General features: G+C 51.1%; 1 protein-coding gene across 4 annotated transcripts in view; it reads right to left on the bottom strand.

The window, feature by feature from the left end:
- The window catches only part of EPHB2 (EPH receptor B2), a gene marked incomplete at its 5' end in the record, with an annotated part of 186,390 nt that overhangs the window by 17,133 nt on the left and 157,099 nt on the right, over positions 1-12,158 (bottom strand). For all 4 annotated transcript variants that reach the window (XM_082654407.1, XM_082654410.1, XM_082654408.1 and 1 more), the window contains 2 exons: positions 1,146-1,308; positions 9,199-9,323. In XM_082654407.1, coding sequence (XP_082510533.1) covers positions 1,146-1,308; positions 9,199-9,323 — 288 coding nt within the window. The remainder of the gene's footprint in view (positions 1-1,145; positions 1,309-9,198; positions 9,324-12,158) is intronic.

The raw sequence follows: 12,158 nt of genomic DNA on the forward strand, positions 1-12,158 counted from the left end.
AGGTCAGTGACCCTCATCCAACATGCAAGAGGACCTAGAGAGGTGAAAAACGCTGGCCATGAGGAAGGGGGATTTTCCAGAGGAGGTGAATACTAGAAGAGATGGTGGAGCTATAAGGGAGGACTTTTGTGATAAGACTTTGTGAAAAGAATTCAGGGGTCCAGGAGCCTCTGAAATGTTCAACCAGGCAAAGGCTGAGGCCCATGCCCAGTGGTTGAAGCAGATGCTAAGAAGGGATACTGAAGTCTGGTCATAAGTATTCTGCTCTGGAGTTTGGCTGGTTGGGGAAACGGCCCCCAGACTCACAGCAATGACAACTATGACCTTAACTACTATCTGGTGAGCACTAAGTATGTGAGATGTAGTGCCAACACTGTGCTACGGCCTGTACCTTTATCCCCCATCCTGACCCTAGTTTGATGATGATAATGATAATGAGTTAGTTGTTATCATCCCCATTTATAGATCAGAAAATTGAGGCTCCGAGTGGTAAGGTGAGTTACTCAGGACCACACAGCTAGAGCTGAATTAGCACTGTCAGGCATTAGAGTCTGCATTCCATAACTGTGCTGCTTCTCAAAGATTATTAGAGCAGGAAGGGTGCTTAGAGACCATGTGGTCCCAAACTTGGAGACACAAAGCACACGGGCTACAACCTTCCATTCTCTTGCCCAGGGAAGACATTACTAATCCATCCCTGCACTTCTCCCTGCTGAGCTCAGATGTGGCTTCAGAATTCTTCTCAAACCAACCGCAAGTCACTGGAGCAATGTATGGATAAAATGTTTGCTCTCTCAGATGGAATATGATACTTTCATTTCATCGATGAGAAGAAACTGGCCCAGGGAATGGAACTGGCTTGCTCAGAGTGGCTTTGCAAATTGGGGCTGAGCTCCCAACGGTCCTGGGAAAGGACATGATGGTAATGGAGGAGCTCATATCTTTTCCGGGCCACAGAAACAGTCCTCTATATGTGGCTGTGCGGTTTGTACAGTGCACAAAGGTTCTCACCCGGGAGGGAGGAAGAATTGACATCTAGAAGAGGGGGTGCCTTTTCTAATTTGCACAAAGGCACTTTGTAGGAGGTGGTCCTTGTTCTGTTTGTAGAGTCAACACCCTTCTCCTGCCCTCTGCACCCTGCTTACCTTCTGTCATGGTCTGGAAGTACATCTTGCCACTGTAGCGCCCGTAGCCCGCCACGGTGCGTGCCCGCACCTGGAAGACATAGATGGCGCCGGCTTTGAGGCCCTGCACAGTGACCGTGTTGGTGGGGCTTTTTATGGCTGTGGCGTTGTACTCACTCAGCTCCTGCCGAGGAACAAAGAAAACAGTTAGTGAGGTTGTAGCCCAGAGTCCACCATCCACTCCTGCCACTTGGGGCAGGTCTGGCTACTGGACAAACATCTGTGGTTCCAAATTCTTCACTCCTTTCCTGTAACAGAATCACATACCCAAACCTTTTGCGTATGATTTGCAACACTTCCCACAAAAGAAGGCAGAGCATATTTCTTTGCCTCACGGATGCTGAATTTGTTCATGTGACTTGGTTTGGCTGTTGGAATATTCTAAAGGACGTAATGCAAGTAGAGGCTTTACATGTGCTTGTTGATTTGACCTGGTCTCTTATGCTTCTGCCATCTGCCATGGTGAGGCTTAACCTGGGTAACAGCTGGTTCCAGAAGGAGAAACTTGTGAAGAAGACCTTGACCTAACTCCTAGGCTGAAACAGCACCACCTCAGTTGACCCACAGACAAAAACCTATGAGCAAGAAAAATAGCCACTTGTTGTTGTAAGCCACTGGATTGTTGGAATTGTTTGTTCTGCAGCATCATCTCAATAACAGCTGACTAATACACATATGCTCAGTGGCCACTGTATGCAGACCCTGAAGACTAGACTGTGGGTTCTTAGAGACAGCAGGGAGAGGGCCCAACTTATTCACTTCTGCATCCCTCTTCCTGCCTCATGCCTCTACGGATTAAGTGGACAGACCCCCTTTCAGCCTCAGCACATTTGAGTGAGGCAGGAATTAAGGCCCAGAAAGGGAAAATGATGCTCAAGGTCACATACATCAGTTGGTGGCTGCTTTGGGACTCAAACTAAGTCTCCTGCATGAAGCCGCCTCTAATACCCATGGGTTTGGATACCCAGGACCTGATGTTCCCTCCTTTGAGAGAGGAGAATGCCAATTCTGACCTGATCACTGTCCAGGGTGACCTGAGGTGTCTGGGACAGGACAAAGATCCAGCTGCTGCAGTGGGAGTGGAAAAGTGCTTGAGTTGATGCAGATGTTTACCAGCCTACATGATGCTTGTTCAGGTGTCTGTCAGCTACCCAGCAAACCCTCCCCAAATACCCTCTTTGCACTAGGCCCTGGGTTGGGCACTAGGGACTCACAGGAGGTAAAGCAGAGACCCTGGCCTCCTTGGAGAGCTCAGTTCAGCAAAGCAAATTGTGGGGAGGTCTTAACCCTTTGAGGATCATGAACCCCTTTGAGAAACCGATGAAAAGCTATGAACCCTTATGTAGAAAAATGCACACCTGATTGTACATGTTAATCCTGTACGTGGCCGGGTACGCAGAGCCCTTGAAAACTCTCATGAAACAATTAAATTCAGTGTGAGCAATGTTATTACAGATAATAATTGTAACTACAATCCTATTATGTAATTACACAACTACACTGTAATAATGTAATTACAATGTTATTATAGTGTATAGGTTAAAGGGAACTGGAGCCAGACTTTCTCGGTTCAAATCCTGACTCTATTATTTGCTACCTTTGTGACCTTGGGCAAGTTCCTTAACTTCTCTCTGCCTCCTTTTCCTCACCTGTAAAATGGGGATAATAATAATAATAGCTACCTCAAAGCGTTCAGAGAATGAAATGAATTAATATGTATGAAATGCTTACACGGGTAGGGTAAGCGCAGTGAGCCCAGGGGCATGTGACCTGGCCTGGCTGGGGGATATCAGATGATGTCAAGGAAATCTCCCTGGAGACTGGGGGCAACTGGAACGGAATCTTAAAGAACAAATAGAAGTCACGCAGGCAAAGAAGCGGGAGGGCGTTGCTGGGAAGGAGCAGCAGGTGCAAAGGCAAGGAGGTGAGAAAGAGATTGGGATGTGGGGGCAGTAGCGGATAGGCAGTCTCTTCTCCTGAGCCAGATCACCTGCCTACTCCTCCAGGAAGCCTCCTTGACTTCCTCACCAGATGTGCCTCCCCTCCTCTGAGCCCTGGAGTACTTGCTGTCTGGTTTCGGCTATGTCCCGTCACCTTAGGCCCATGCTCATCTCACTCCCTTGATTGTAAACTCCGGAGGGAAGGGGCTGTGTTTCGTTCCCCTGTACCAAGCACAGGGGCCTGCATGCAAAGTCCTTTGCCAACGGCCACAGGGCGAAGGCTGTACTCCTTAGCCTGGCATTCCAGACTCTCCATGACTTGCCTTTTGCCAATCTCTCCTGCCACATCCCCAGGGTCCTCCAGGCTCCAGCTATATGCAACTACTTCCCCTTTCCCTAGTAGGACTGCCAGATTTAGAAAAAACAAAACAAAACAGAATGCTCAGCTAAATCTGAATTTCTGCTCAACAATGAATAATTTTTTAGTATAAGTATGTCCCGTGTACTCTTTGAGACATACTTATACTAAAAATATATTTTAAAAAATTCAAATATAACCTGGTGTCCTACATTTTATTTGGCAATCCGACCTTCCCTGGACACTCTGAGCCTTTGCAAGTGCTGTTGCCCCTGTCTGAAATACTCTTTACTCATTTGCCTGGCAGTTCCCTACTTATCATTCAAGACTCAGCACAAGTATCGCCTCGGCTGGGGAGACTTCCCAGATGTCCCAGCCAGAGACTGCAGGTCCATTGTCTCCTCTCCCACCCACTGTTCTGATATAAATGTGTCTTCTCTAAGCCTGTGGGTTCCCTGGGGCAGGGACCTTGTCTGGTTCATCTCTGGTACCCCCAGGCTGGGCACGTAGTATGTGCTCACTAACTACTGACATAATGAATGAATGAGTGAATGTTAAACTATTCATTCTATGAACCTGGGATGCAGTCCCATAGTTGGCCACTAGGTGCCGCTGTCCAGCACGGGATGGGCTCAGGCTTGAAAAGGGGGATTGGATTCTGCAGACGGTGGCTGCCCGCTTAGAGGCTGGAAGTTGAAAGTTTCTGATTGTAATGAGGAGATGGGAGGAAACTGTTGGTGGCATAGGTGCCTCGGGAAATTTAGGCACTAACCTGAGTGGATCCCTTCTCTAAAGCTAGGTACAGGACTGAGCATGGGATTGAAAGTCATTTCAAAGGCCAGTTCTTCCACTTCTTTGCACTGTGACCTTGGGAAAGACCCTTCACTTCCCTGAGCTCGTTTTCTATTCCGGAAAATGGAGCAATAAATGCCAACTTTTCAGGGTTGTTGTGAAGATAAAATCTGATCAGGTAGTGCCTGGCACATTGGAGGTGCTCAAGAGCCATCAATTCTCTTCCCTCTCCCCTCTCTTTGAAGTCCCATTATCTGCATAAAGGTTAAGCACCAACAGATTATGGGAAGAAATTTAGTACGAAATCCACTAGTGCTCAGTTTAGATCCTTACCCAATGGACCAATGAGGCACTGGCTGCATTTCTTAAGCCCTCTCAGCCTCGGTGCTCTCATCGCTAAAGTGGTATAACACCACTATGTACCATACAGGGTGATTGTGGAGATTTAATAGGAAAAAAAGGGGAAAGCTTCTTTTTTTTTTTTTGCGGTACGCGGGGCTCTCACTGCTGTGGCCTCTCCCGCTGCGGAGCACAGGCTCCGGACGCGCAGGCTCAGCGGCCATGGCTCATGGGATCTTCCCGGACCGGAGCACGAACCCATGTCCCCAGCATCGGCAGGCAGACTCTCAACCACTGCACCACCAGGGAAACCCAAGGGGAAAGTTTTTACCATCGTCTCTAGGACACCTAAAAACTTAGTAAATGTAGGCTACCACCATCACTGTTATCATCAACACGTGATAGAGTAGGCCTTCACCAACCGTCATTAAATGAATGAGTGACTGCAAAAGTGAATGAATGAGTGACAAACCTCTCCGTGTAGATACAACTCCATGTACACTGGGCAACAACCTGAATGCAGCCTGGACTTTCATAGTTCACTCCTTGCTCCCCCAACCATTGTCTCTTCTGTCTGGAATATCCTTTCCCTACACTTCTGCCAAGTAGAAGTTTCTGTTGAATAAACACATAAATCGATGTGGCCTACGAGGGCCCATCCGCCTCACAAATGACTCTTCTTGAGCTCTTGGGGAGCCAAAGGGAGCGTGAACCTGTGTGCTTCAGGGCAGCTGCCAAAGGAGGCCACCTCCCCTGGGATGCCAGAACCAATGGAAACGGCCAACCATGGTCTGGCTAACACCATTCGTCAACGGCATCCAGAAACCTTCCAGCAACGTGGTTGTCAGCTCCGGGCTCCAGGCAGGCTGGGAAATCCCAGCGGAGCTGGGGAAAGGCCAAACGGAGAGGCTGCTCCAAAAGAGCCCTTTCTAAAGAAGGAAAGGAGGAGTGGGAAGCATGATGGGGGGTGGGGCCCACAGGGGACTGCAGGGCTCAGTTCCTAACCTCCCTACCTGGGAGGGTCTGGAGCATTCATTAAAGAAATCAACTGCAGGCACCAGGAGGATGCTGGAGTGTTGGGTAAGAGCTGGCTGTGGACTTACCAGAAACAAATCTCACCACGAGCAGCCCGGCTCTGCCTCCCCAAGGGTGGGGCTGACTCAGAAAAGTAGAGGTGGTGGCTGGGATGTCAGAGATCAGGGATAGAAGCCACATCTGGCTCTCCTGCTCACCCTCTGCTGGTGTCTTCCCCGACACTTTCATCAACAACTTTTTCTTTCTCTCCTTAAATCCTGCCTTTCTCCTGGATCCTATCCTTCCACTTCTGTGTTTCCTCTGCACCCTCTCTTGTCTGTTCCTGGCTACCATCTCCCTACCCCTGGCAAGCACTGCACCTACCTCTGCAAATCACAAACTCACATGTGCCCCCGGGAAAAGGCACCACCATCCACTGGGAGTCATCTTTCACATCTCCCTGGTCCCCTGAGTTCCAAAATATTGGCTGAATTTGTCAGCTTCTCACCATCTCTGCTGCCAGCCCTCCAACTCCATGTCACCATCATTTCTCTCTTGGCGTCCCATAAGAGCCCTGTGCTGGGTCTACGGTGTCCCTGGGACCCCCTTGCAGTCTATTCTCCACATGGCAAGTAGCAGGAATCTTAAAAGTAATAGGAGTCAGATCACATCCTTCCAGAATCTCCTGATGGCTTCCTATCATACTCCATTAAATTGAATCCAGACTCTAACGGCCTGGAAGTCCCACCACAACCCCACCCTGCCTCCCTCCCCTACCAATCCCTCCCTTGTTCTGGTCGTTCCTGCCACTCTCGCCTTCTTTGTTCCCTGAATGCAGCTAGCACACTCCTGCCCCAGGGCCTTTGCACATGCTGTTCTTGCCATCTGGAATGACCCTGCTCTCATCACTTGTCTGTCTGGTTAACTCCTAGCATCTTTCAAGGCTCGGCTCAAATGTAACCTAAATGAAGATTTCCTCTCATCCATGCCAGGATTATGGTGGCCCCATGAAACCTTTGCTGGCCCTTCTGTGGCCTGTAGCACATCTTGTCTAATGGCTATTTGTGTCTGAACCTGTCTTTTCCCTTGGACTGTGAAATCCCTGAGGCCTTCAGGCATGTCTGGTTACTCTGAGTATTCCTGGCATCCAGCAGCCCAGCCCAAAGCTGGTGACAGTGAATGTTGAACAAACCAGAGTCCATCTGCCCACTTGCAGAGCCAAGCTGTCTCTTTCTGCACCCAGGCCCTGGGAGGAGGCGTTGACAGAAGTAAGGCCACGTCTCTTCAGAGCTGTACCTCATGTCTGCCCCTCTCTTGCCATTTGTGCCTACAATTCTCCATCAGGGCCTGTTCCTGTCCACCTCTTAACAGTCATCCCAGAATATCCCTGGGAGAAAACTGGGAGGCAGGAGGGCCAGGTGAAGTCTTCCACTTAGCAGCTGGGTGCTCTTGGACAAGTTACACAACTTCCCTGTGCCTCAGTTTCCCCTCCTGTCCAGTGAGATGAATAGCACTGCTGCGAGGATGAATGAGGTAACAGAGGTGATGTGCTCAGCCCATAGTGGGCACTCAGGAAATGTGAGCAGGTGATAACTATGGCTGCTGCAGGGCCTGCTGGTCCTGCCACCCCTGGCAGGGGCCTGGGGATGCCCAGGTAGCGGCGGAAAGTAGGACAGTGCTGCCTCCTGGTTCACACCTCCGACAACCTCCCCAGCCCCTCCCTTCTCGGTAGGAAATGGGTCGTAGGCAGGACCCGCGCCGGGATTTCTCATTTCCGTTCCAATCTTTGGGGACAAATGCTTTCAGTTTCATTTAATCATAAAGCTTCTTAATTAGTTTTTTTTTTTTTTTTTTTTTTAATTCTGAGCTGCTAAACTGTCCCTGCCAGAGGGGGTGGAAATGCTCTGCAAAGGCTGGGGCTTCCTGGGCCTGGGAGCAGCTGGTCCAGCTACCCTGGGTGCCCAGCTACTTTAAGGCTCTCCAGGGCCCAGCGAGGGTGGAGTTGCTTCCCTCACCTCATCCCAGCTCAGGCTGTCCAACAACACCTCAAGCACCTACTGTGTGCCAGGCGAGGGACACAGCGGAGGTAAGGCAAGGTCTCCACTCTCTACCGAGGCCACGGGAAGGGATCCACTCACTCATTTATTCAGCCAATGCTTAGCAAGTGTCTCCTTGGTGCCAGGCCCAGGGCGCTGGGAGCAGGTGGTGTACTGGACAGATGTGGTTCCCGGTCTCTCGGAGTGCACTGCTTAGACGAGGGGATGAGCAAGGATGCAATCACAAACCAGCCGGGTGAGGCTGGACAGGTGTTTGCTGAACCTCTGAGACTCACCAGAGTTTGGCCGACCCAGGGGTTAATAGAGTGGGAGGGCTGGGCTGGGCCTCAGAACGCGGGCCCCAGCAGGGCTGGCTGCAAATGACTCCCCCTCTCTTCCTCTTGGTCATTAGGGAAAGCTTTTCCATCCTTTTCTATTTCCCAGTGGGCTTACCCTCAACTAATGTACTTCCTGTAGTCATTTACAACCTAGTCTAAATGGGAGCCCAGTGATCCCTTTCCCAGGGACAGTCTCTGTGGCTATTGGGTGCCTCGGGGAGCAGTTAAAAACGTCATCATCCCAAAGAGAGAGTTTTCTGGGCCTCTGATGTCCAGCTGCTCTGTCCCTGCTGACTCTGTACTGTGCAGACCCCACATTCAGATGTGCTGAGCTCACCTGGCCTTACATCATGTAGCTCTTGCCCACCGAGAAGCAGGCAGCGCAGAAGAGGGAGGAAGGGAAGGCACACTTGTCTCTGCTGAGGGCCAGGCAATGCTGGGCACTACACCTGCCTTTTCTCCCTAACCTTCACAGCCGCCACACGAGAGAGGTGGTCTCATTTGTATTTGACACAGGGGGAAACTGAGGCTCAGAGAGAGAAAGATGCCCGCCCAAGGTCACACAGCTGGTTATGGATGGAGCTGGGATTTGAACCTACAGCTTCTCATTCCTCGTCCAATGCTCCTTCTTCTACACCAGTGGCTTCCAACCCTAGGTCCCTGAGGGAGTAATAAAGGTCTGATTTAAAAGCTCAAAGAGAAATCACTCTCTCCCCATACATACAAAGGGCACTCAGGCAAACAAAAACAAGTGTTTTAGCTGGAATCAGAGCAACATGGGGAGGAAGCTCCACCCTCTCACCCTGTCAGAAGCTCTCTTGAGCAGTTTCAAATCTCTGCTTCAGAATGGGTAAATGACTAATTATTACTTAAGAAATGCAGCTTTTGGGAAAACCAGTTTTTTCAGAACATCAGGCCCATCAAAGTCAAGATGAAAGGGGTCTTGGTGGGGAAAGGGCTGTGACCACTGCATTTCACTGAGATTGTGGCCTGATCCCCTAGACCAGAAAAGCAGGACTCAGAGAGGTCAAGGCAACTGCCTGAGGTCTCACAGCTGGGCAGGAGTGGAGCTGAGGCCAGTGCTCTTTCTGCTTCACCAGACTGCCTAGTCTTTCGGGATGGCAGAACCCCAGCACCAGCCTGGAAGGGGGCCCTGCGGGAGGTGGGAGTGGGGAGAGCGCCCAGGAGCACAGGTACCTTCTCATAGTACTGCAGCTCGTAATCCAGGATGACGCCATTGGGCTGGTCGGGCTGGGACCACGACAGGGTAATGCTGTCCACGGTGCGGCTCACCTGGTGCATGATGGACACGGCCGATGGAGCTGGAAGACAGGTCAGAGGTCAGGTGTCAGGGGTGGGCATGAGAGGGTGCAGTTTCTGGCCCAGCCTCAAAGGTGCCCAGACAGAGAGCTGTGGGACCACAGAGGGGAAGGCGTCTGGCTTAGGCCACACAGCCAGCCTGGGGAGCCGACAGGGTGCAGGGCCACAGGTGCTGCTCTCATGAGGCACCTTCAGATTACAGACACCGACAGCTCCAGCCATCCCTGGGGAAGCTCAGCCGCATCAACTCAAGACAGATGCATTGGGCCCCTTCTCTGGTCCGGCCCCAAGTGGGTTGGACGAAATGTTTTCTCTCTTGGAGGTTACAGTCTACTGAAGCAGGGGACATACAGACCCTAGACAAGGGGACGGGGCTCTGGGACAGGGAAGCAGAGACGGTGGGAGATTCATTCATTCCTTCAACAGATGTGCACTGAGTGCCTCCTATGTGCAGGGATACTGCAGTGAATAAAAAGGACTGCGAAAAATAAATATATAAAAATAAATCCATAGCTACCATGGAAGACAGTTTGGTGGTTCCTTAAAAAGTGAAACATAGAATTACCATATGATCCAGCCATTCCACCCCTAATCATATACCCCAAAGAACTGAAAACAGGTACTCAAGCAAATATTTGTGTATGAATATTTATAGCAGTACTATTCACAACAGCTAAAAGGTGGGAACAACCCAAATGTCTATCAACAGATGAATGGATAAACAAATTGTGGTATACATATATAACAGAATATTATTTAGGCATAAAAGAGAATGAAGTACTAATGAAGTACACTACAACGAGGATAAAGCTCAAATACATGCTAAGTGAAAGGCAGATGCAAACGGTATGGTCACATATGGTCTGGTCCCATTTATATGAAATATTCAGAATAGGTAAGGTGATAGAGACAGTAAGCAGATTGGTGGTTGCCAGGGGCTGGAGGAGGGAGCATGGGGAATGCTGGGTACGGGGTTTTCCTTGGGGTGATGAAAATGATTTGGCACTGGATAGAGGTGGTAATTGCCCAACACTGTGAATGTACGAAATGCCACGGAACTGTACACGTTAAAATGGTTAATTGCATGTTACGGAATTTCACCCATCCCTCCCAGCAGCGTTGCTAGTGCCCTCATGGAGGGTGGTTAGGTGTAGGAGACAAGATGTCAGAGGAGGGACTTCCCTGGTGGCGCAGTGGTTAAGAATCCACCTGCCAATGTAAGGGACACGGGTTCGAGCCCTGGTCTGGGAAGATCCCACGTGCCGAGGAGCAACTAAGCCCATGCGCCACAACTACCGACCCTGCGTTCTAGAGCCTGTGAGCCACAGCTACTGAGCCCACATGCCACAACTACTGAAGCCCGTGTGCCTAGATCTCGTGCTGTGCGACAAGAGAAGCCACTGCAATGAGAAGCCTGCACACCGCGTCGAAGAGTAGCGTCCGCTCACCGCAACTAGAGAAAGCCCGCACGCAGCAACGAAGACCCAACACAGCCAAAAATTAAAAAAAAAAAAAAAAAAATGTCAGGGGAGGCTGTGTTTAGTGCTAGAAGGACCCTTAGAAATAATTTAGTCCCATCCCCTCATTTTACAGGTGTGGAAACTGAGGTCCAGAGGGGGTTGTGAGCTGCCCAAGGTCACAGTGAGTTCAAGCTTGCTGCCCCTTCCTTGATTCCTTCTTTCACAGAGCACCCATGCCTGTGCTTTTTGCCTGCGCAAAGCACAAAGCACCCACAACGTACTAGCCATGGCCCTGGGCCCTTCACACGTGTGTGTCCTGAGCTGACTGTCAGTGAGGGGGCAGTATTAGCCCCATCGACAGGTGCAGACCCCGAAGCTTAGAGAAGCACAAGGCTTCCTGAGATGACACAGCCTGTCGGTGGGGGAGCTGGCATTGGAACCCAGGTCTGCCACTCTCCAGAGAAGGGTTTGTCCATGAGTTCTGACCCGGTCCTTCCCTATTGTGTGACTGGTCCCAGGAGGGGCTGAGGACTCACCAGGGCACCTCCTGCAGTCTCTCCTGGCTCCTGGGCAGGTCCGTGACAAGCGGATGCCCTGTCTTGACCATCACGGTGATTCCTGAAGGAGGCTGAGGCTGACCCTTCTCCTCCCACCCAAATCCTGCTTTCTAGGGGCTCTGACCACACTGACATGAGCATGGATCAGGGACCGGTAGGGGATCCTGGAGGATTAGTGCTTAGAGAACCTCATCTGTTTCCTGCTCTGTCTCTGTTCCTTTGTCCCCAGCGTGGAGGGAGCTGTCTATTGGTCAGAAGACCCAGGCCCTGCTCTCTGTCCTGCTACTAATTGCCCGGGCAACCTTGGGCAAGTGACCCCCCCTCTCTGGACTTGGTTCCTCCTCTGCACAATGGGCACAGCTGGAAGATCCCTGTGATCTTGCAGCTCAAATGTTCCCTGCCTGGCCTTCCTGGTTAGCCCTTGTCCTGGAGTTGGATCAGCCCAGGGGCCAGCGTGGGCCGAAAGGGTCTAGGCTTCCCTCCAGCACCCCAAGGAGCTGTGGAAAATTGGCCCAAGACACCCCAGATGGGGTGGCAGCACCCAGAAGAAGGACTTGGACCCTGGCCTAGGTGTCCCTGAAGAGCCTCTGTTCTTTCTGCCACGCCCCCCCCACCGCCCCCCCCCAAGGGAGGGCTGCCTGTCCCTCAGTTTGGCTCCTTGCCCTGCCAGGGGCAGTGGGCCTCCTGGGAAGATCAGGGACCCGGCTCCCAGCAGTTTCCTCCTTAGTCAAACAAGGAGACTCTGTCTTCCTTGTTCCCTGCCACGGTATCAAGAAGACCCAATCCAAAGGAGGGGCCCCACCAACCACTGCCTATTGAG

Source organism: Grampus griseus, assembly GCF_964374135.1.
Source record: "Grampus griseus genome assembly, chromosome: 1".
NCBI lineage: Eukaryota > Metazoa > Chordata > Mammalia > Artiodactyla > Delphinidae > Grampus > Grampus griseus.